The sequence below is a fragment of the Anomaloglossus baeobatrachus genome, chromosome 4, assembly GCF_048569485.1.
Source record: "Anomaloglossus baeobatrachus isolate aAnoBae1 chromosome 4, aAnoBae1.hap1, whole genome shotgun sequence".
NCBI lineage: Eukaryota > Metazoa > Chordata > Amphibia > Anura > Aromobatidae > Anomaloglossus > Anomaloglossus baeobatrachus.
Window position 1 is genome coordinate 661,334,400 of NC_134356.1, and position 26,440 is coordinate 661,360,839.

The 26,440-nt window shown below is 39.7% G+C and overlaps 1 protein-coding gene across 6 annotated transcripts in view; it reads left to right on the forward strand.

Moving 5' to 3' along the window:
- Positions 1-26,440, forward strand: part of NFIX (nuclear factor I X) — a 222,059-nt gene that overhangs the window by 12,475 nt on the left and 183,144 nt on the right. For 5 of the 6 annotated variants that reach the window (XM_075346549.1, XM_075346550.1, XM_075346553.1 and 2 more), the window contains one exon: positions 10,076-10,469. The exons of the other annotated variant lie outside the window; for it this stretch is intronic. In XM_075346549.1, the coding sequence (XP_075202664.1) occupies positions 10,443-10,469 (27 nt within the window). In that variant the 5' untranslated portion in view covers positions 10,076-10,442. The remainder of the gene's footprint in view (positions 1-10,075; positions 10,470-26,440) is intronic. 6 annotated transcript variants of the gene reach the window in all.

The following is a 26,440-nucleotide window of genomic DNA, read 5'->3' on the forward strand; positions in this document are numbered from 1 at the left end:
CCTTGCTTCACAACCGCTCCTGATTCCTCCTTTATGGCAGATGTTGGGTGAAAGAGGGATTGTCTATGGTGCATATGTTTCCATGGGTATACCCACAGGCAGAGTGGGGTGGCAAAAGTTTAAATCTCTCATGTACAATACATATTAGTGTTTGCCAATAATAACAGTTTTGGCCAGCATTCTAAAGCATATCAGGGCACCAGTCAACTTATTGTTAGGTGAGATGTTGATCAGTCATATCCATTTTTGGACTTCTTGCTTTGTTCTCCCAAACCACAGCGATGTCTGTCGGCGGCTTTCTCATAGAGAAGACAGGAGCGCAGGGATGAACGAGCTCTCCAGTTAAGGGAACACAAAGATGGCTGTTGGCCGATTGCATTGCTCAGCCGACAGCTATCTAATAAGTATGGCAGGCTTTACTCTTCCAATGGGCAAGCAGGGTATTGTCAAAAATGTAGCACTATTTATAGTCCTATGTCATACACACTCGCCGGCACTGAGGTCCTGCACAGGCGCAGTTTGATCTGCCATGCTCAGAGCAGATCAAAGTATTGTAGTGCACCTGCACAGGACCTCAATCCCGGCCTGTATGCATGACGTAGGACACGTTATGCACGCTGCCTTCAGAAGGAAGACCAAGATGGCCAAAAGAGAAGGCGCCGGTCCCGGATAACGGTACCACCCATTTGACCAGTCTGCAGCGGAGCGACCTCCTAGGTGAGTATTATAACGTGTTTATTATGTTCTACACAGCGGTCTGGGCTCTTATATACAGCATGTTGGAATGCTGTATACAAGAGCTCACGGGTGGTGGCCGCAGCTTATATGCCCCAAATCTGGTGATAGGTTCCCTTTAAAGCATGACGATACAAAAAGAGACAAAAACCGCACAAGTAAAAATGCAATAAAACACATAAAAAAGCACTAAAAAATGAAAAGAAAAACATGCAATAAGTTAGTTGAGCTAATTGATGCAGAATTGCTAAAGAAAATATGTAACATAAAAAACGCACCAAATACTCATCGTGGGAATGTAGCCTTTATCCTACAGATCTGTGGATGTGGCCTGCAGCCATTGACTTAATTACTGATATCAGTAGAGATGTAATTTTCAGGATCAAGATTCAAATCTCTACGTATCCATACATTATATGTAATGCTGGTTTGCTTAGATATTAGAAAACGTGTGTTGCCATATCTAATCATTTACTGCATTGTATGATGGTGCCAAGTTAGGACTGTGTCACAGCCGCTGCTCACTCCCCTCTCTCGCTCCCTTTTGCTCTCTCTCTCTCTTCAGACCGTCTGTATTTGTGTTTATTTTGACAAGAATTGCCCCCCTACTTATGCACACCCCCTCCCACTGATCGCCATGTGTGAAAGGAAAGATTAATCCCAGCCAAAATCTGATCTGGACTCTTAATTAATTACTGTGAAAGAGCTGGATCTGTCAGGACTGCATTTTATAGCAATGCCGAGTGTCTCATTATAACAGGACTGCATTTATAGGATTGCCTTCAGTGTTATTAAGCCTTAACAGGGGAGCTAGATATATGTTTCATTCTATTCCACAAAGGCAGCAATCCACAAAATCAGGGGAATCTAGTTGCATGTTCGGGCTGTCGTTGAGAGGATGGTGCAATCTGAGGATTTGTGACTGATGAATGGACTTCGTTCACATATATAAATAATGCATGAGAAAAAGGATGATAATTATTATTTAATATGTAAATTATATTTACAAAAGGAACAGAAAGCTTTGCATTCCACCATGAGAAAGGCTTAGTCATGTGACAGGTGCATAGCAATTTCCCTCAAATCCAAGGGAATATTCAGTCTTAGTTCATTGACCTTTTTATTTTTGGGCTACAAAGTTGGCCAACACTAAAACATACATTTAGTATAAATTCTTTTACAATATACAATTTTTAATATCACTGTAGGTTTAATGTATGACTTTGCATGTATGAATACTGCCCTAAAATTACCTACAAATACATTTAACTTAAAGCGACAGTCCGTCAGAAAAGTAACTTTAGATAAGTTATCATATTATTTATACCAGGGGTGTCAAACTCAAATACATAGAGAGTCACATTTAAAAACTTGCACTAAGTCGCAGGTCAACCTAGTCAAAGACCCCATATAGTGCTCTATAAAGAATAATTGGCCCCACATAATCCTCCATATAGAATAATGGGCCCCACATAGCCCTCCATACAGAATAATGTGAACCACATAGTCCCCCATACAGAATAATGGGCCCCACATAGTCCTCCATACATAATAAAGTGCCCAACATACAAAATAATGGGCCCCACATAGCCCTCCATACAGAATGATGGGCCCCAAATTGCACTACATATAGGATAATGGGCCCCACATAGCCCTCCATACAGAATAATGGGCCCCACAAACTCCTCCATACAGAATAATGGGCCCCACATTTCTCTCCATATAGAATAATGGGCTTCACGTAGCCCTCCATACAGAATAATGTGCTCCACATAGCCCTCCATACAGAATAATGTGCTCCACATAGCCCTCCATACAGAATAATGGGCCCCATATAGCCCTCCATACAGAATAATGGGCCCCACATAGCCCTCCATACAGAATAATGTGCCCCACATAGCCCTCCATACAGAATAATGGACCCCACATAGCCCTCCACACAGAATAATGGGCCCCACATAGCCCTCCATACAGAATAATGGGCCCCACATAGCCCTCCATACAGAATAATGGGCCTCACGTAGCCCTCCACACAGAATAATGGGCCCCACATAGCCCTCCATACAGAATAATGGGCCCCACATAGCCCTCCATACAGAATAATGGGCCCCACATAGTCCTCCATACAGAATAATGGGCCTCACGTAGCCCTCCACACAGAATAATGGGCCCCACATTGCTCTCCATATAGAATAATGGGCCCCACATAGCCCTCCATACAGAATAATGGGCCCCACATTGCTCTCCATATAGAATAATGGGCCCCCATAGCCCTCCAAACAGAATAGCATCACAAGCCACATAAAATTGGCCTGCGGGCCATATTTAGTCCATGGACCAGAGTTTGACATATGTGATCTACACTCAGAACTGAAAATCTTTCCCCAATAACTAAGCTCTGTTCACATGTCCACTTGTCATTTTTTGGCAAGAGATATAGTTGAAAACAAAGCTTAAAAGCCAACAGCACGTTATCAGCATTAGTCATGTGATTGATGTCCCTGTAGTTTTAGACTATAATTTCCATCAACAGCAATGTTGGAAGTCAGCACAATCTATGTGGGCCCAAAGACATTAGACAAAAGATGAAGAAAACAATTGTACTATAATGTAGGATTGTCAGGTGAAATTAAGCAGAGAACTAACGCTTTAGCAAACCAAGAACAAAGTCATTGTCTAATAAAACAACATTTTTACATTTCTGATTACTGCTCTTCACAAGGAGAAATTATACTCCTTAGTCAAGGGGGCGCACTCAATCGATTAGTTCTACTTTGCGCTGATGAGGGGCAATAATACCGAAACACTTCTGCAAATGGGAGCTCTGTTGTGCCTGTTTATCCAAGACATGTGGCAAGTCTTAAAAGTCTTCTCCTTTAAGAAAATCTTGAACCTCGGCAACAGTTTGTTTTAAAAAACAAATTGTGCTTTCCTCACTATCCTGGGGTCTAGCACCGAGTCTATGATTCAGTTTCCCGTGTTGGCTGCGGTGCTAATGTCATGTAGCTCATTGGCTGCTGAACAGTCAACATGACATCACTACCAAAACCAATACCAGACACCAGGACCAGCGCCAGAGGCTCGGTGTTGAACTGGGTTAGGGTCAGCACACACGGCGAGTAATATGGAGCGAGTGGAATGCGATAAAAAATCGCATTCCACTCGCACCAATATTACTCCATGGGGCAGCTCCCATGAGCAATTATTTTCTCAGCTCTAATTGGACCGAGAAAACAGTCGCAGCATGCTGCAGGTGGAACGCGATTTTGTTCCACTCGCACCTATTTCTATATGACATAAGTCTATGGGGCGAGAGAAACATTGTAGAGCTCTCGCGTTACACCAGTGTAACGCAAGAGCAGTAGTGCGATTCTCGCATCAGCCGTCAACGGAGGAGATAGGGAGATAAATCCCTTCCTCTCCTCTGCAGAGCTGGCCCTCCCCTCTGCAGCGTCGCCCCCCCCCTCCGCAACTGTGGTCTAATCACACAATCGGACCACAGGCGCATGACACTCGCATGACACTCGACTCCCGCTGTGCTGCGAGTGTAAGACGAGTGTCATGTGAGGACTCGCAGTAATCCCCGTGTGGCCTCAGCCTTAAGGTGAGTAAAACATGTCTGGTTTTCTTATGACAAATTGGAACCATAAATCAAGATATTCAGAAAGGCAATAACCCTTTAATGAATCAATATTGACAATTAGAATTGCTACTTCCAACAGGTGGCAATAAAGTCCCTGCTCTTCTTCTGCAAAGAGAGTATTTGCAAATCCAATCTTTTGTCAAAAGTATTGACTAAAGGTTATTCTGCCAATATATGAACAACAGTCATTAACATGTTAGTTTGCCAGTTATCAGTCCTTCTATAATGGACGTCACCCTCCAGCAATACAACATACCAAAAGTAAATTTGTATGACCACTTTGCACAACTGTAAAGACAGAACAGGACTCCACTCACTCAGCATTAGCAAACTAAGATGGATTCGAACTGGACATTTCCAGTCAGACGAACAATAGATCTACTATTCTGGTATTCTGGCACTGATAACGGAAGAAAAAGTGGTGTAGCTTTTATTTTCAACCAAAACTCGGTCGGCACTGTCCTGAAGTACAATGCAGTTAGTGATAGAGTCATCGTGATACGTCTACAAGGAGCACCAATCCATGTCACAGTTATGCAAGTCTATGCACCAACAACAGATGCCAAGGAGGAGGATGTTGAACTTTTCTACAATCAAGTTCAAGAACAAATCCACAATACGCCAAAACAAGACTTACTCATTACCATGGGAGACTTGAATGCCAAAGTGGGTCACTGCCAACATGAACTCGTCATTGGAAACTTTGGACTTGGTGAACGAAGCGAGGCTAGAGGATGATTCATGGAGGATGACTCCATGATTCAGGCAGGATGACTTTTGCACGACAAATCAACTGTCCACCACGAACACCTTATTCCAACAAAAACAAACGGAGACTTGACACATGGACATCACCGAATGGGGCCAATAAAGAATCAGATTGACTACAGTATATACAGTATGTGTTCGACAAAGATGAAGGTCATCAATCATTGCCACAAAATCAAGGCCAGGAGTTGACTGTGGACTTAATGATGAACTTTTGACAGCAAAGATTAGAGTCAAGCTGAGCAAAAGGACTAGACAACAGTTTGTTTCCAACTTCGATTTGACCAACACATCTGAATAGTTTTGGAACGGTCTTTACAATCAATTTATATCTCTGGATATGGATAAAAGGAATCCTCAGGATTTATGGACACATATAAAGACTATTGTTGCTGAAAAAAATAGAAAGACAATAAATAAGTGGTAAAAGAGACCTCCACAGCCATGGTTATTAGAAGAGACCCTAAAGATTTTTAGGGTCTCATCTCTTCTAGAGATAAGCAGACACATTGAAGTTCGGGTTGGCAGCTTCATCCGGACCTTAGATAAAGTTCGGATTTGGACCCAGACTTGACCTCAACCCCAAATGAAGTCACTAATGGAGCAATTCTGATCTCCGCCCACATGCAAGCAGCCATAAACAGAACACTTCCGGGGGCGGGTGAGAGATTTTTTTTCCAATTTTTTTTCATCCAATCTCACTGCTGTTACCCCCAGCCCGACCCATTCAAACACTGCAAGCGGCTCACACGGGGCTGAGCACCGAGTGTACCCAAGGAAAGCGATGCTTGCTTAAGTGGTGTTCATTCATAAAGCACCTAAACTCAGGGGTTTTTTTTTATAAAGTCTGTGTTTGGTATGAACACTGAACACCGAACTTCTGCTTTGCTCATCTCTTCTAAAGATCATCAAAGTCAAATGGCAAATGCAAAAGGTAACAAGCAGGTCACAGTCAGCATCAGTAAAGGACTAAAGAGAGCCAATTGAGCAGACAAAGAACTTTATTACCAAAATATATGTACAGAGATAGAAAATTAATATCTGAAGGGTAAGGCCAGAAAAGCATACCAAAATATCAAATAGATACAATGAAAGCTTCAACCAACAGTGGAAATGCAGAAAAAGGCCAACAGGAACAAACTAACTGAGCCAGAACAGGCCAAGAAAAGATGAAAGACATACATGGAGCATCTCTACAAGAACGAGTCAGTGATATGGCAAGAAACGGATTTAGGAAACGATAGCGAACCGAACATCTTAACAGACAATGTTGTTCCTGTGATAAAGCTTCTGTTAAAAAACAAAGTAGCTGGATATGACAATATCCCAAAAGAACTAGTAAAGTCTTATGAAGCAGCAGTTGATGTCATAACATGGCGGTATCAACAGATATGGACAACTGGTAAATGGCCCAAGGACTGGACAAATCAGTGTTTATACCTGTTCTAAAGAAGGAAGATGCTACTGACTGTGGAAACTATTGGACTATTGTGCCCTACCTCATACCGGCAAAATACTACTGAAGACTACTACAAAGACTGTTACAGCCTTACTTTGACAAAGAACTGCCAGAGGAACAAGCAGGATTCAGAAAAGGCAGAGGAACAAGAGACGTAATTGCTAACATTAGATGGATGATGAAAAAGGCCAAAGAATATAACAAGGAGCTTTATTTTTGCTTCATCAACTACAGCAAAGTCTTTGACTGTGTAGCTCACCAGAAACTTTGGAATTCCATGAAGGATATGGGTGTGGCAAACATCTGATTAACCTCATCAGGAACCTTTACATTGACCGAGAAGCAAAAGTCCAAATGGCACATGGTGACATGGCATGATTCAAAGTAGAGCGAGGTGTTGGACAAGGCTGCATTCTGTCACCATTTCTATTCAATTTATATGCAGAAGCTATTTTCAGGAAGGCTGGACTTGCCAAAAAAGAGGAAGGAATCAAAATTGCTGGACAAATGATTAACAATATTAAATACGGTCTGCGACAACAAGACAACAAGCACAGATGGGATGAAGGACTTATTATGTAGAGTCAAGATGGAAAGCTCAAACTTGGGACTCCTACTCAATACAATGAAGACAAAGATATTGACTACTGCCAGGTATGACTGGGACACATGTGAGATGGACGGCAATGAACTGGAAGTAGTAAAGGATTTCAACTTACTCCGGTCAATAATCACCCAAGATGTAGCAATGACACTGGAAAGCAATAGAAGAATAGCTATGAGCAAATTCAACAAAGAAGTCACTGGAAAAGGTCCTCAAATCGAGGAACATTTTCACTGGTGACAAAGACACAGCTTGTACATAGTCTGGTCTTTTCTATAGTCACATATGGATGCAAAACCTGGATGATAAAGAAACAAGACGTAAGAAGAATCAAAGCCTTTGAAATGTGGTGCTGGAGAAGGAGGCTATCAATACCAGGGATGGCAAAATGAACAAACAAATCAATTTTGGAACAAATCAAGCCAGACATATCACTCATAACAAGGATCACCAAGCTACGACTTACCTACTTTGGACACAACCAGTGATTGCTCGCTTTTTATGATATGGTTGGTCATGGTTGGAAAAATAGTAGAAACAAGGAGAAAAGGAAGACCAGCAACCCAATGGCTTAATACTATGAAAATAACGGTGGAGAAGATCTTCCTACAGATCATTCGACCATCAAGTCGCCATGTCTCGAGTTCGAGATGAAGGCCATTAAAGGAAAAAAAGGCCTTTTTCATCCAACATGATAGGTTTAGCCATCATTTACCAAATGAACGTTTGTTCAACCATAAAAAAAGTTTTCTCTACTGTATACGGCCATCTTAAATAAAGCAGGCGAATATTACATTTTTTCTAAGAGTATGGAGGTTAAAATTAATGAACAGTGTATTCACAAACAATCTGTTAAGCACAGTTTAATAGCAAAGAATGTAATGGTGTATACTAGAGATGTCACTGATGGTCATCAGTGATTCAATGATGGAGCTCCAACAAGTATGAATATCACTAGGTAAATTGTAATAGCCTCATTTAAAATTTTCCTGTAACTGTTTTTGATCATAGAAAAAAATAAAGGGTTAGTAGTCCATTTGAAAGGAGTCCCTTTTGTGCTAGATGTATAAATACTCTGTCATAAAGACACACACAAAATGATGGTGTATTGCTTCTGACATTTCCAGAAAGATAAAGGAATGATGGTGACCAGACAAATGAATACATGAGTGGTAAAGGCAACAACATAGAGATATTGGGAAAAAATGAAGTTGTCCGAAACTAGTAATGACATTTCATAGAACAGTGATCAAAATATAGAAGTATAAAAAAGGCGAAAAGAAGGTATGGCCTAGAAAACATAGCAAGAGGAGAAAAAATTATGATGGAGGTGATCACAAAATAATCATGAGTATCAAACTTCTAATACAGGGCCAAAGAGTCTATCTATTTTAAGCCTTATCATCCAGGAATTTCTAGACATGCCAAGGAATGAGGTTAACACTTGTCTGGGTCATAGGTCTCTGCCCTCCCTGTTCATGTCTGGCTCTATGGAAGAGGTTCCATGGAGTGACAAGAAACGTAATTAGGAGAAATAGAACTCATAGTTTAATATGTTGTGTGGACTGATATAAGGACATATTATAAGGAGAGAATATGCAGTGATGGAACATACACAGTATATTGAGACAATGTATCTGACGTAGTTATAAAAAAAGGTTATATAGAGTAATAGGAAGAGATATAAGAGAGGATATATGGAATAATAGGAGGAATTATAGGGGAGGATATATGGAGTAATAGGAAGAGATATAGGGGAGCAGACATGGAGTAATAAGGGGAGATATAGGCGAGGATATATGGAGTAATAGGAAGAGATATAGGGGAGCAGACATGGAGTAATAAGAGGAGATATAGGAGATAATATATGGAGTAATAAGAGGAGATATAGGGGTGGATATGGAGTAATAAGAGATACAATAGGGGAGGATATATGTAGTAGTAGGAGGAGATATAGGGAGGATATATCGAGTAATAGGAGATGATGTAGGGGAGTATATAGGGTGTAATGGGAGGAGATATAGGAAAGTAAATGTGGAGTAATAGAAAGAGATATAGAAGTGGATATTTAGGGAGGACATATGGAGTAATAGGATGAGGTATAGGGAAGATATAGGGAATAATCAGAGGGGTATAGGAGAGGATACATGAAGTAATAGATGTAGGAATATGATATATGGAATAAATGGAGGAGATATACTTAGACAAATGAACTATATAAAAAGGACTTTAATGAGATTGTAGGATGAGTTATGGGTAGTGGATATAAAGAGTAATTGGAAGAGTTATAGGAGGCAACCAAATATGGAAGGAGTTATTGTGAGGATTTTGGTAACTTTTAAGAGAAACAATAAACAACTTTTTATAACTACAAAGCAAATAATACATTTAACCTTGGTCAGTTATCCCCTCTAACTAAATTCCAGCAATGAACAACTGTTTCCCAACCCAGAATATTTCAGTCACAACAAAAGTAGTTTTATTTAGATATTTCTGGCAGTTACAGGGTGTGACAAACAGACGTGACAGATAAAAAGAAACAGACAATTTAGTAGTAACAAAAGTAATAAATCAAATAAGGACATGGGGGGAATTGAAGCCTTGTCCCCAGAGCTTCTGGGCTTCTGTACTATCAATGTATGCTGTCTTGCTTACTATTCTTTCATATTTTTATGTTTTTAGATGACTAGAGTTGATGTTTCATATCATTTGTGATACTTTTTATAGTTTTACATACAACCATATTTGCCTTCATTTCATACATGTCTCTTTCCCGTCTCTTTTCCGAGTTTGGCTGTCTCTTCATTTTTACACATTTTTTTTTTCCACTTGGTTTTCAAAGCTTTCTCCAAACTTTTACTTTCAGAGTCATACAAAGACAAAGAGGCATTCGAGGAAAGAGACATCCAGGAGGAGTAAACGGAAGGAAAAAGATTTTTCAGTAAAGAAAAAATAAAGCCAGACCCAGCATGAGACATCTTGTCTGAACTCAATTTGCAAAAGAAAAACATTTAGCTAAACAGGCCTCAAAATTAGAGAGATTTCAGAAGAAATTTGCTGTTTCAGAGATATTTAGATCAAAATTTAAGAGGTATACTCCGTGCAAAAACAAACAAAAGCACAAAGAATTCATCTTGGACTGGAAATAATTCCACACAAAATGAAACAGTCATAGACTGTAGCAAGAGAACGAGAAAACGAGAGTCATCCCAGATTTGTGAGGAGCAGAAGAGATGTACTCACCGTACTGTCTGACTCAGGTAACCTCCATACTCTATTCAGCTATATGGCCCTATCCCTTAATATATTATCTCAGGTTTAACAGAATTTCTATGTTCCTTGTGCAACTTGCTTTGGTTCCAAAACAAAAAATACTCAGCCATCCCCATTCACAACACTATTCCCCCATTTGTATCAACGCTTTCTTCTTACTGCTTTTTGTGGGTATGCCTTTTGGGATTTATTAGAATACAAAAAATGCCATATTTAGTGTTTTGGGAAGGATTTTTTTTTTCTCCTAAGATGGAAAAATTGGCAAATGACTTCTCATCATAATTACAGTTTTGGTTCGCCCATCACTAATCATGAACGAACACTGCAGGATGGTAGATTGAAGTTGCTAAACTTTGATAACTAGTGTGTGAAATGCTCAGTAGCAATTCAACTTAATACATTCATAGAATAAAGATATTTATTGCTCTCCCCCCGCCCCCCAAGATTCAATGCTCTATGCTAAGTTAATACTTTGGGGATACTAATGATCAGAAGATACTATATATCTTAATCTTATATCTTCTCTCTCTAAATTTGTCCACAACATACAAACAAAATTAGCCCATAGGTTGTGGCTTTCTGTGAGTTGGCTAGAAATAATTATTAAGTCTGTGAGCAGAGACAGATTCGTAGATTCATATGTGATAGATATAAGTTAAGAACAACAATACAAGCTAGAATGGGCCTATGTTATATATAAATATTACACATTATAAAAATATATTAGACTATAAATATGTTGATATTTATTTAATGTAGTGAAAAGGTACTTTATAAGAAGGGGTGTAAAGAAATCACAGGTTAAATTAATTTTTATATAAATATATATACCGTACATATATACAGCATATATATATACCGTATATACACATACTCGTGGTATGTATATATTTATATGCCTGTGTATATTGATATATTTGCATGTATGTATGTCGTGTATATATATTTTTATATATATATATATATATATATATATATGTATATATATATATATATATATATATATGTATATATATATATATATATATATATATATCCGTATCTATGTATATGTTTGTATGTGGGTATGTATATATACAGTATATATAAATACACATATATGTGTGTATGTAAGTATATATATATTGGGTGCCAGGCCTTACCATAGCCATCCAAAGCTGTATATTATAGATCTATAGAAAAGCACAGGCAGCACTCCAGATTGTAAGGTGAAAAAAAAGGTGGACTTTATGGAGCCAAGCGGCAACGTTTCAGTTCATCCGAACCTTTCTCAAGCCTTGAAACAGGTTCAGATGACTGAAACATGGCCACTGGGCTCAATAAAGTCCACCTTTTTTTTACCTTAACATCTGGAGTGCTGCCTGTGCTTCTTTATGCATATATACACATATATATATATACACACACAGACACATGTATATTCCAAAAATGGCAGCAAATTAAATGAAAAAAAGATATGCCTTTATTAATTAAAGCATCTCATATTTTCTGGAGGGGTGCTGCTGTTTTTGGTGTGCCTCTACTGTATTGCGGGCCTGGTTGCGATCTGAAGAGGTTTTGCACCCTATACTGCTACAATGCTGCTCCTACTCTTTATGAAAAAATAAATAAATATATCTAAATACACGGTATACATATATTGTTTATTTTTAATATACAACAAAAGATACATAATTTTCACATATACCGTAAAATCAGAAGTCTACTCAAAAAAAGATGGGTTGTTGATTACTGTTATCTTTGTACATTACATGGATGTAGTTTCCTACTTATGTTGAAACAATTAGTTTCCTATTAAATTAGAAAGCAAGCTTTGGGACAGACTTGCTGGATGTAAAGAATAGTACTCTTGGAAAACAAAGTCAAATACCCCCAAAAAATCATAGCATATAAAATATAGATGATTCAATAGCAAATCCATAAAATATTCACAATGTTATTGATTATATATTTGTATGTTGTTCTGACCATTCAGTAGAATGTCTTCTGTGATTTGAGTGGTCGGTAGTGACACAGATCTGTACCGATAGGTTCATTATCAGCAATTGTCCCTAATCTGAAATGTCTCTATAGTCCATTGATATCAATGGTAAAGAACATAATGTAAAGCAAAAGACTTCAAGTTTGAAAAAACTCCAAACTATTTGTCCGATTTGAAAACTCATTACAGTGAATGGAGATGAATGGAAGAAATACATTAGTTGATCGCTCATTAAAACTATACAGGTTCCTTAATAAAAAAGAAGATAAAGAACTACATCCTTAACAGAAAGGAGAGATATCGAGCTCCATTACATGTTTCAGTGTTACTTGTAACAGACTGAATAACACTGATCTAGATGGTACAATGGTTTACATATGGCCATTACTTCTCAACTAACAGAAGAATATGGTAAATACTTCACAGATGGTAAAATTACATTTATTACCACTATTACATCATTTATTAAAAAGCAAATATTTCTGTCTCGGGGCTCATGCAGACAACCGTATTTTCGGTTTAAGTGCGATCCGCCAAAAAATCGGATCAAAATCAGACAAATATTCTTCTTTGGGTCATGCACAAGTCGATTTTTTCTTTGGACTGAATCTGTCAGAGGAAAAAATCCCAACATGCGCGAGTTGCCTTCGTAAATGGGATCGTATTCAACCATGCAAATCAGTAGGTTCATGGAAAAAATTGGACCACATTCAGATGACGCGTGAGTTCAGTCCGATTTTCACGAACTGACAAAATAGAGTAAAAAAATGTTTTTCTATCTTCTCCAAACCCGAGAAAATCAGATCACACTGTGATCAAACACTGATCAGAGTGTGAGTAGCATAATCAGACAGATTTTTCGGGTGAAGGCGAATATAGCTGTGTGACCCCTATATGGCTATTACGCCATATAATATATCCTCCCTATATGTCCTGCTATTACTCCAGAAATCTATCCCTTATACTAATCATTAAGTAACATACATTCCCATTATGCCTCCTTGTTGTAATGGTGTAGTGTGATTATTATCAGTATATAGATATATTATTATACAGTGCAGTGTGATTATTATCAGTGTATAGATATATCATTATACAGCGCAGTGTGATTATTATCTGTATATAGATATATCATTATACAGTGCAGTGTGATTATTATCAGTGTATATAGATATATCATTATACAGCGCAGTGTGATTATTATTAGTGTATAGATATATCATTATACAGCGCAGTGTGATTATTATCAGTATATAGATATATCATTATACAGTGCAGTGTGATTATTATCAGTGTATAGATATATCATTATACAGTGCAGTGTGATTATTATCTGTATATATATAATCATTATACAGTGCAGTGTGATTATTATCAGTGTATAGATATATCATTATACAGTGCAGTGTGATTATTATCTGTATATATATAATCATTATACAGCGCAGTGTGATTATTATCTGTATATAGATATATCATTATACAGTGCAGTGTGATTATTATCAGTGTATATAGATATATCATTATACAGCGCAGTGTGATTATTATCAGTGTATAGATATATCATTATACAGTGCAGTGTGATTATTATCAGTATATAGATATATCATTATACAGTGCAGTGTGATTATTATCAGTGTATAGATATATCATTATACAGTGCAGTGTGATTATTATCAGTATATAGATATATCATTATACAGTGCAGTGTGATTATTATCAGTATATAGCTATATCATTATACAGTGCAGTGTGATTATTATCAGTATATAGATATATCATTATACAGTGCAGTGTGATTATTATCAGTATATAGATATATCATTATACAGTGCAGTGTGATTATTATCAGTATATAGCTATATCATTATACAGTGCAGTGTGATTATTATCAGTATATAGATATATCATTATACAGTGCAGTGTGATTATTATCAGTATATAGATATATCATTATACATTGCAGTGTGATTATTATCAGTATATAGATATATCATTATACAGTGCAGTGTGATTATCAGTGTATATAGATATATCATTATACAGTGCAGTGTGATTATTATCAGTATATAGATATATCATTATACATTGCAGTGTGATTATTATCAGTATATAGATATATCATTATACATTGCAGTGTGATTATTATCAGTATATAGATATATCATTATACAGTGCAGTGTGATTATTATCGGTGTATAGATATATCATTATACATTGCAGTGTGATTATTATCAGTATATAGATATATCATTATACAGCGCAGTGTGATTATCAGTATATAGATATATCATTATACAGCGCAGTGTGATTATTATCAATATATATACCGTATTTTTCGCTTTATAAGACGCACTTTTTTCCCCCCAAAATTGTGGGTAAAAAAGGGGTGCGTCTTACAAAGTGAATGTAACTTACCGGGCAGTAATCCGGCGGTGGAGTGAGTCACAGGAGGCTGGTGCGGCCACCATGGATCCCCCGGCAATCGGCTGCGGAGGCGGCCGCCATGGATCCCGCGGCAATCGGTTGCGGTGGCGGCCGCCATGGATCCCCCGGCAATCGGCTGCGGAGGCGACCGCCATGGATCCCGCGGCAATCGGCTGCGGTGGCGGCCGCCATGGATCCCCCGGCAATCGGCTGCGGTGGCGGTCACCATAGCCGAAATCTATCTGCGCCTGCGCTGCCTCCAACGCGACTTCCGGAAAATGGCTGCGGAGGTGACGTAGGCGCAGATGGAGATCTCAGAGAAGCGAGATCTCCATCTGCGTATGCGCTGCCTTCCGTAGCCATTTTCCTGAAGTCCATCGCGTCGGAGGCTACGCAGGCGCAGATAGAGATCGGGGGTCTCGAAGATCGCGATCTGCGCATGCGCGGGCTCCATTTTAGATCTCCGCAGCAGACGGAGACTATCATAAGAAAGAGGAGAGAGAGAAGAACGATTCTCCCTCTCCTCGCTAGGGCTGGATGCTGATTGGTGGAGACAACTTCTGCAGAGCTGCCTCCACCAATCAGTGATCTGAGCCTGACAAATGTCAGGAACATGGGGGAACAATGGGGAACACAACCCCCATCATCAGCCTTCAGAATATACTGTATCAATCGGTGTATTCTGAAGGATGATGGGGGCTGTAGTGCTTTAGTGTAAACACTCCAGGGAGGGACTAATGTAGTGGCCAAAGTGTAAATGTGACTACCACCCCCCTCATCTTTCAGAATACAGCCATGTATGGTATACAGTACATGGGTGTATTCCTAAGGATGAGGGGGGTGGTAGTCCCAGATCCCCATAAAAGTGCATCATGCAGGTCCCCCATAGCCGTGTCATCCACGGATCCCACATAACAGTGCATCATCCACAGGTCCCCATAATAGTGCATCATCCACAGGTCCCCCATAGCAATGCGTCATCCACATTTCCCCCATAATAGTGCGTCATCCACAGGTCCCCCATAGCAGTGCGTCATCCACAAGTCCCCCATAGCAGTGCATCATCCACAAGTCCCCCACAGCAGTATCATCCACAGGTCCCCCATAATAGTGAATCATCCTCAGGTCCCCCATAACAGTGCGCCATCCACAGGTTCCCCATAGCAGTGTCATCCACAGGTCCCCCCATAGCAGTGTCATCCACAGGTCCCCCATAGCAGTGTCATCCACAGGTCCCCCATAGCAGTGCGTTATCCACAGGTCCCCCACAGCAGTGCATCATCCACAGATCCCCCCATAACAGACCCTCCTGTTGAGTCTAAATTGTTAAAATAATGTTTTTTTTTCATTTTATTAAAATGTTTTAGCACACTATTTGGCTCAATTTTTTTTTTAATTTTCCTCCTCTAAAACCTAGGTGCGTCTTATAATCAGGTGCGTCTTATAAAGCGAAAAATACGGTAGATATATCATTATACAGTGCCGTGTGATTATTATCAGTATATAGATATATCATTATACAGTGCCGTGTGATTATCAGCATAGATATATCATTATACAGTGCAGTGTGATTATCAGTATATATAGATATATCATTATACAGTGCAGTGTGATTATTATCAGTATATAGCAGTGAGATTATTATCAGTATATAGATATATCATTATACAGTGCGATTATCAGTCTATAGATATATCATTATACAGTGCAGTGTGATTATCAGTATATATATAGATATATCATTATACAGTGCAGTGTGATTATTATCAGTATATATAGATATATCATTATACAGTGCAGTGTGATTATTATCAGTATATATAGATACATCATTATACAGTGCAGTGTGATTATTATCAGTATATAGCAGTGAGATTATTATCAGTATATAGATATATCATTATACAGTGCAGTGTGATTATCAGTATAGATATATCATTATACAGTGCAGTGTGATTATTATCAGTATATATAGATATATCATTATACAGTGCAGTGTGATTATAATCAGTATATAGATATATCATTATACAGTGCAGTGTGATTATTATCAGTGTATAGATATATCATTATACAGTGCAGTGTGATTATAATCAGTATATAGATATATCATTATACAGTGCAGTGTGATTATAATCAGTATATAGATATATCATTATACAGTGCAGTGTGATTATAATCAGTATATAGATATATCATTATACAGTGCAGTGTGATTATTATCAGTATATATAGATATATCACTATACAGTGCAGTGTGATTATTATCAGTCTATAGATATATCATTATACAGTACAGTGTGATTATTATCAGTATATAGATATATCATTATACAGTACAGTGTGATTATTATCAGTATATAGATATATCACTATACAGTGCAGTGTGATTATTATCAGTGTATAGATATATCATTATACAGTGCAGTGTGATTATTATCAGTCTATAGATATATCATTATACAGTGCAGTGTGATTATTATCAGTCTATAGATATATCATTATACAGTGCAGTGTGATTATTATCAGTCTATAGATATATCATTATACAGTGCAGTGTGATTATCAGTATATAGATATATCATTATACAGTGCAGTGTGATTATTATCAGTGTATAGATATATCATTATACAGTGCAGTGTGATTATCAGTCTATAGATATATCACTATACAGTGCAGTGTGATTATCAGTCTATAGATATATCACTATACAGTGCAGTGTGATTATTATCAGTATATAGATAAATCATTATACAGTACAGTGTGATTATTATCAGTATATAGATAAATCATTATACAGTACAGTGTGATTATTATCAGTATATAGATAAATCATTATACAGAGAAGTGAGATTATTATCAGTATAAAGATATATCATTATACAGTGCAGTGAGATTATCAGTATATAGATATATCATTATACAGTGCAGTGTGATTATTATCAGTATATAGATATATCATTATACAGCGCAGTGTGATTATTATCAGTATATAGATATATCATTATACAGTGCAGTGTGATTATTATCAGTGTATAGATATATCATTATACAGTGCAGTGTGATTATTATCAGTGTATAGATATATCATTATATAGTGTGTATAAGTTGTACAGTATATTGCAGATTATACGTCGTGTATTATAAGTATTACTAGATGTCTGTGCATCTATATTACGGATGTATGGATACTCAATACTACACTTTTTATGGACAGGATCTCGAAGTTTTGGAATGTAACTTTTAATCCAACCTTATACATATGGAAAAAGTTGTAAAAATCCATGTACAGTTCTCCTCCCACCTCTGTCCGGTTTTCTCCCCTGTCTTTTGCTGTCTTTGCCTGTCTCTTCCCTCTTTCTCTCCACCCCCATCACTTCCCTTGCTTCTTTCTTTCTCCACGTTCCACTCCCCCTGTCTCAGTCTGTGTATGTTTGGACGGGGTCCGGGCTCTAGAGCTGACCTTGTGTTACCTCATCATGTGATCTGGAGTTACGTTGGGTTTATATGGCAATAATGAGCAGTCGGGGCAAACAGAACGACAGCGCCAGATTATTTAACTCCCAAGGCACCAAAGCAGCTCGCTACACACTATAGCAACATGAGTGGAATATAAAGTTTTATAAAAGGCATCCGAGACGCTGAATGAGGAGAACAAAATTAGTTTGAAACCCAGAGAGCATATGATTTCTGTTAATCTTTACATGGAGCAACATTTGACAGTCATTTCATTACTTTTTTAGTGTACATACATGGCCTAATGTAATTTTTGGAATCAATACCACATTTTTAGCAGAAATTTGACAGTTTAAATGTGATGTCTACTCACGTATCATCATTAGCTATCTTGTTGGGGTAGTGTTTTATGCTTTATTTTCTTAAAGGTGTTGTCCACTACTAGGACAATCCCTTCTGATTCCATATATTTACCCCAGGTAAAATAATAAAGACTATACTCCCCTCTCATACCGGCGCCGTTCCAGCGGTGTCCAGGCTCACGTTGACCGGGCTGACATGGGGTTGTGACATCACACGAGCCTCGCTTCCAATCAGAGCCAGCTTGTTTCCCCGCCTTTGGACCAAATGAGTTAATCAACATTAAGTGAGCGCAGACGCTGCACTCACTTCCTGTTGATCGCTTGTTTGGTTCGAAGGTGGGGAGAAGGAAATCGGCGATGATTGATCACAGGGTTCGCGTGATGTCACAACCTAATGTGAGCATGGGGAAGCGAGAAGGATGCCAGTATGGGAGTATAGTCTTTATTATTTTATCTGGGGGAAACGTGGAAACAGAAGAGGTTGTCCTAGTAGTAATGATTGGATATATTGAAGTGGGGATAGGGACTTTCTGCACAATAATATGACTTTAGTGACTCTAGAAATTACATCTAATGACTCTAAAAATTACATTATTGCGTCATATAATGGCGAGAGATTATGTTGCCTTAGTTAACACATCAATACTTTTATAACCACCACTCATACCAATGTGACCCTGTTCAAAGCTTTAGAGGTACCTGCTATTGTTCAAGGGGTTATTGGGAAATATAGTATACCCAGGAAAAGATTATTTAGGGGGTCAAAGTTATATTATTAATATTTCTTCTTAAATAACTATTAACTCCAGGGTCACTGTACTTGTGCAAAAGGTTATATACGTAAAACTCATTCAAAAGATTTTGAATGCTTGGGTGGTGCCTCATTTTTCTTTATATACATAATACACATAAAATAAAGTAAACAAACTGACGACTGGTACAGAAAGGGAGAGAACACTGCCTTCACGGGTTTATAATCTACAGAGTAATGGGGAGGAGACAGTAAGTTGGGGGATGAAGAAGCTCCAGTGGCAGAGGGGCGATTGCAGGCTGTAGACTTTACTGAAGAGATGAGTTTTCAGGTTACGTTTGAAGGTTCCAAATGTTGGAGGCAATCGAATGTGCTAAGGCACTGAATTTTAGACGATGAGGGATATCGAGAAAAATCTTGGAGGAGATTGGGTGAGTAACGTACAAGTGCAGGGAAAAGGATAAAAGGAGATCTCATGAGGAGAAAGTTACATGTTGGGAGGTATCTAGAGATTAGTTAGGAGATGTTAATTTAACTTGATTCTCAAGGGAATTTTAAGCCAGAGAAGTGATTGGCAGAGGTAAGAGTGAGAAGAAGAGAGGGTTAATCATATAATAGAGATAAGGATAGACTGAAGAGGTACAAGAGTGTTAGTTGGGAAGCCAAACAAGAGGATATTGCCATAGTTGACGCAGGAAATGATGACAACAGTGCTGAGAAAAGGTTGAATTCAAGGAATATTTTTTAGTTGGATGCCGCAGGAGGTCTTAAGGGCTCGGATATGAGGTTTGAAGATCAGGACAGAGTCAAGGGTTACACCAAAAAAATGTACTTGAAATACAGAGAAAAGCATGCTCATTTATTGACATATATAGATTGGGTAGGGGGGTTGAATGAGATGGCGGAAAGATTTTTATTTCCGTTTTGTCGAAATTGGGTTTTAGAAAGAGTGTTGAGAAGGAGAATATGGCTGATAGATTTAGATGCATGTAGGTGGTACTGAAAGCAATTGAACTTTATGATAACTTTAACTTTATTATAATACATGAAGAAGATTAGGGGTTCGAGAATAAAGCCCTGAGGTACACCAAAATATTGGGGGCGGAATCTAATATATAAAGCTGAATGTGTGTATGTGTGTGTGTATGTATGTGTGTGTGTATGTCCGGGATTGGCATCCGCACCGTCGCAGCTACAGCCACAAAATTTTGCACACTCACACTTCTGGTCATAGGCTATGTTTTGAGGGGAAATTTTAACCCCGCTCTTAACAGTTATTCACCAAAAAACCTGCCTCCATTAAAGCGAATGGAGCTGGGAGCCACAGTGCAGCCAGAACTTCAGAAGAATGCGCAACCACACCCTTATATGGAATGTTGGCGTGTCACAATGCAGCCAGGGAAAGAGATAGACACAGACAGGGAAAGAGGCAGACACAGACAGGACAAGAAACAGACATAGACAGGGTAAAAGACAGACAGAAAGAGACAGACAGAAAGAGACAGACTGACAGGGAAAGAGACAGACACAAAGAGACAGAGACAGACACAGGGAAACGGAAAGAAAGGGAAAGAGACAGACAGGGTAAGAGACAGACAAAGACAGGTAAAGAGATAGACACAGAGACAGACACAGGGAAAGAGACAGAGAGAAAGAGGGAAAGAGACAGACAGGGAAAGAGAGGGAAAGAGACTGACAGGGAAAGTGATAGAGATAGATAGACAGACAGGGAAAGAGATAGACAGGGAAAGAGATTGAGACAGACAGAGAAAGAGACAGAGACAGTCAGAGACAGACAGGGAAAGAGACAGACAAAGAGATAGAGAGAGAGACAGAGAGATATATACAGAGAGGGAGACAGACAGAGAATGGGAGAGAAACAGAGAGACAGTTACTATCCCGGGCATTAATACATTCTATTTATACATTCTATCCTGGGAATGTTAATACATTCTATTTTGTTAACAACAGTTATTAACCCGGGCGAAGCCGGGTAGTACAGCTAGTAAGGAGATAAAATTGGAGCCAATAGTGATGAGAAGAGAAGAGAGAATAAATAGTAGAAAGGAGTGGTCAACTATGTCGAAAGAACTGGAAAGATCTAGGAAGAAAAGTACAATTGGAGCATGTTGGATTTGGCAGTTAGTAAATTGTTTGTAATTTTGTATATTGAAAATATAGCCTATGAATTCCACATACTAGTTTCACAGAGGTTTTTTTTTAGGTAGTTAAAAACAACAAGCTTGTTAGTGGAAACTGCTTTAAAGGGAACCATAAAGCAGAATTGTGCTATATAAAGTAAAGCCAGTGTAACACTGGTTAAGGCAGCTGAATTCAATGATACCCTTAATTGAGAGACTACATGCTTGATCAATCTTTAACCCCTTCATGACCTTTGACGGATACATCCGTAATGGTGCCCTGGTACTTAAAAGACCCATGACGAATATATCCGTCATGGCGAAATCGCGGCCCCCGGAGCCCCGGTGACCGCGATCGGTTTTCAAAAACTGTAGATTCGTGAAGGAGAGGACCAGTACCTGACCTCAGGAGGGGTGGTGTCTCCTCCCCAGACCTACGGAGGCTGTGATTGGCTGACGAACGGCGCTCAGCCAATCACAGCCAGTGTAATGTTTCAGCCATTGAAAATGGCTGAAACATTGAAATCCAGCTATGATCAGAGCAGCTATAGCACTGATCATTGGCTGGAGCTGGGTGACCTTTGCTGCACCCTCCCCCAGCTCTGATTGGAGAGATCGGCCTTGTGACCGATCTCTCCAATCACCGTGGATCTGGGATCGGTGATCTGTAGGTAATCGCTCTCCTCAGATTCTCCGTCCGTGGAAGCTGAGGAGAACGATCCCTGAGGGTGACCATTGGTAAGTCACTGCCCCCGATCAACTGCAGTTCCCGATCATCCACTGCCGCAGCCACTGCCCCATATCATCCGCCGCCCTTCATCTGCTGCGCCCCTGCATCGCCGCTGCTCTGCTCCGCCCCTGCATCGCCGCTGCTGTTCCTTCTGCTGCCCCCTTGCATTTGCCGCCGCACTCAATCAGCTGCTGCGCCCGTCCCCGATCGGCTGCCCGCGCTCTCCCATCCTCTTCATCTGCTGCCCCCTCTCCCCCTCTCGGATCTGCTGCCTCCTCCATCTACTGTGATCCTGCTGCCTAGATCCAGCCTGTAAGGTAGCTATCTCCAATCTCACCTCCCACTCCCCTTCCACCCTACCCCCCATCCTCCACCACTCCTGCATCCGTTGCGCCCTCTTCTATCCTTCATCCCTCCTCCATCCGCCGCACACTCTCCCATCCTCCGCCGCTCCTCCATCCGCTGCGCCCTCTCCCATCCTCCATCCACCCTTTTCTCCAACCCAGCTAGTCCCCCCCTTTTGCAGCACATCCGTGCGTGCGTCCTGATTTTTTTTCTGTAAAATAAGAAAGAAATACAAATAAACTTCGTTTAGGTCCAGTAAAATGATACCGTAGTAATCGTCAACTACAGTATTTTTTACTGAATATTGTAAGGGTCAGCCAAGTGCCACATATGAGAGCGATGCACAAGTCTCGCATCGCATCATCCAGCACGGTCACTCTCTTCCAGACAGGAGTGTGCGGCTGTGCCGAATGATGCGATGTGAAATTCGTGCATCGCTCTCACGTGTGGCACTTGCCTTAAGGGTGCTTTACATGCTGCGACATTTATAGCGATTGCTAACGATGTCGAGCGCGATAGCACCCACCCCGTCGTATGGCAGCGTCACACGCACATACTGTACCTGTGAAGCGACGTCACTGTGACTGCCAAACAATCCCTTCTTCAAGGGGAGGTGCGTTTGGCGTCACAGCGACGTCACTGAGCGGCCGTCCAATAGAAGCGGAGGGGCGGAGATGAGCGGGACGTAACATCCCGCCCATCTCCTTCTTTCCGCATTGCCGGTGGATGCAGGTAAGGAGATGTTCATCGTTCCTGCGGTGTCACACATAGCGATGTGTGATGCTGCAGGAACGACGAACAACATCGTACCTGCGGCAGCAACGATATTAAGGAAAAGAGCGACGTGTCAACGGTCACCGTTTTTGAACGATTTTGCGATCGTTGATCGTCGCTCTTTGGTGTCACATGCTGCGATGTCACTACCGGCGTCGGATGTGCATCACTAACGACGTTACCCCGACGATATATCGGTAGCGATGTCGAACCGTGTAAAGCACCCTTTAGTATCAGTTGCAGGCGCTCATTTTTTTTTTTATTGACGTCCGTTTTTTTTATTTCGCCAAACTAATATTTTTTTGTATGGAAGGGGGGTCTAGTTTCCAAAATGGGGTCACATGTGGGGGAGCTCCACTGTTTCGGCACATCAGGGGAATCTCCAAACGCAACATGGTGCGGCTAACGATTCCAGCTAATTTTCCATTTAAAAAGTCAAATGATGCTCCTTCCCTTTGGAGCTCTGCCGTGCGCCCAAACAGTGGTTTTCTGCCACATATGAGGTATCAGCGTACTCAGGACAAATTGCCCAACAAATTTTGAAATCCATTTTATCCTGTTACCCCTTTAAAAATTAAAAAATTGAGCCTAAAATAACATTTTTGTAGCAAAAAAAAGGACTTTTTTGTTTTTATGGCTCAATGTATGAAGCACGTGAGGGTTCAAGGTGCTCATTAACCATCTAGATTTATGCCATGGGGGTCTCGTTTCCAAAATGAGGTTGCTTGTGGGGAAGTTCCTTTGTTTAGGCACCTCAGGGGGTCTCCAAACGCAACATGGCGTCCGCTAATTATTCCAGACAATTTTGCTTTCAAAAATTCAACTGATGCTCCTTCCCTTCCGAGCCTTGCCGTGCACCCATACAATCGATTTCCCCCACATATGAGATATCAGTGTACTCAGGAGAAATTTCACAATTAATTTTATGGTGCATTTTTTCCCAATACCCTTGTGAAAATGTTAAATTTTATGGCTAAGTAACATTTTTGTGTAAAAAAAGTAATATTTTCATTTTTTTCTTCCACATTGCTTTCATTGCTGTGAAGCTCCTATAGGGTTAATAAACTTCTTGGATGTAGTTTTGAGCAGTGTGAGGGGTGCAGATTTTAGAATGGGGTCACTTTTGGGTATTTTCTGTCACCTAGGCCTCACAAAGTCACTCCAAATGTGATCTGGTACCTAAAACATTTTTTTTTCTAAATTTAGTTGGAAAAATGCAAAATTGCTGATGAACTTTGAACCCTTCTAACTTCCTAATGAAAAAAAAGGTTGTTTCGAAAATTGCGCTGGTGTAAATTAGACATGTGGGAAATGTTATTTAGTAACTATTTTGTGTGACATATCTCTCAGATTTATGGGCATAAAATTTGAAATTTTCGCCAAATTTCTAAAAATTTCACAAATAAACGCAAAACATATCGTCCTAAATTTACCTCTGATGTGAAGTACAATATGTCACGAAAAAACAGTGTTTGAATCGCCAGGATCCATTGAAGCGTTCCAGAGTTATACCCTGTCCAATTGACACTGGTCAGAATTGCAAAAAATGGCCTCGTCTTTAAGGTGAAAACAGGCTGGGGGCTGAAGGGGTTAATCCAAGTTCCAGAAATGCACTGCTCATTTGATTTGCGTGTGCATCGGGTTGGGACTCTGTGGATCGGGTCTTGCGTTCTCCATCCACACTTGTATACTGGACCGGCCTTTATCCCCCCTGTTGCCGCCTTTTCCTTTATGTATGGCACCTGCTTAGTAGCATTGGGAAGTATTTTATCAACTCTTCACTAAGATGGCGTTGGAGCCAGCGTCTTCACATAGCGCTATCTTATTGAATATGGTCTCATTCTGCTTTCTATCTGTCAGATGCTGTTGCTCAGGACGGCTTGATTCCAAGCATCCTGTCGGCTTTGCATGTGGTGAGCTAGGCAGACTCTTCTTCTATTGTGATCGCGCATGCTCCCGCAGTCTTGAAGAGGGAAAAGGATGTGAGGGTGCATGAGCCACCATTGGCAACAGCATAGGAAGCAGGAGAAGACCATCTTCAATAAGACAGAGCCGGAGATAGCGCTATGCACAGGCAATGATTCCAATGCCATCTCAGTGAAGAGTTGATTAAACACTTCCCAATGCTACGGCGCATGCGCCGAACATAAAGGAAGAGGTGGCAACAGGTGGAATAAAGGCCAGGCCAAAATATAGGACTGATTAAGAATGCAAGACCCGACCCAAATAGTCCTGCCCTATTGCACACGACAATCAAACGAGCAGTGCATTTCTTGAAGTTGGATTTAAGATTTTTCAGCAATCAAGAATGCAATCTGTCAATTAAAGGAATCATTGCATTCAGCTTCCTAGCACCAGTGTGGCACTCCCTTTACTTTATGTAGCAAAATTCTGCTGGTTGGTTCCCTTTAAGAAACGCCCTTTCTTTTGGAAGTATTTCCCTACCTTAAGGTTATTTTTTAAAGTGGATTTTGAAACTTTTTTGAAAACCTTTATTTTTTTGTAGCCTTATAATTGAACAGTACCTGGTTTGGAATCTAATAAATCAGGAGACAATTCCAAGAAGTGATGTGCACTTTCTTTTGCATATGCCCTTAATGTATAGATTTTGAAATTGATAAGAAGTTGCTTTATAAAAAGCATCCATGAAATAATTGAAAGCATTTTTAATAATATATGCAGGGGAGTAAGTAGAAATCATGGAGCCCCATAGCGAAAGTTCTAATTCTGCTCCCCCTTCTCCCTCCTTTTTCAACTCCCATCCTCTTACACCCCAAAGAGTATTCAATAGACTAGGTGGAAAAGACAGGGAGAAAGAAATATATTGTGACACAAACAAAATAATTATGCCCAATTGAAGCACCTTAGTGTTTTCACCCACTAAAATACACCTTTTGTGGCCCACATATAGTAAAGTGCCCCCCAAAATGCCCACCCACACAGTATTATATCGCCACAGATAATTCCACCACATAAATTACTCTCAAAGT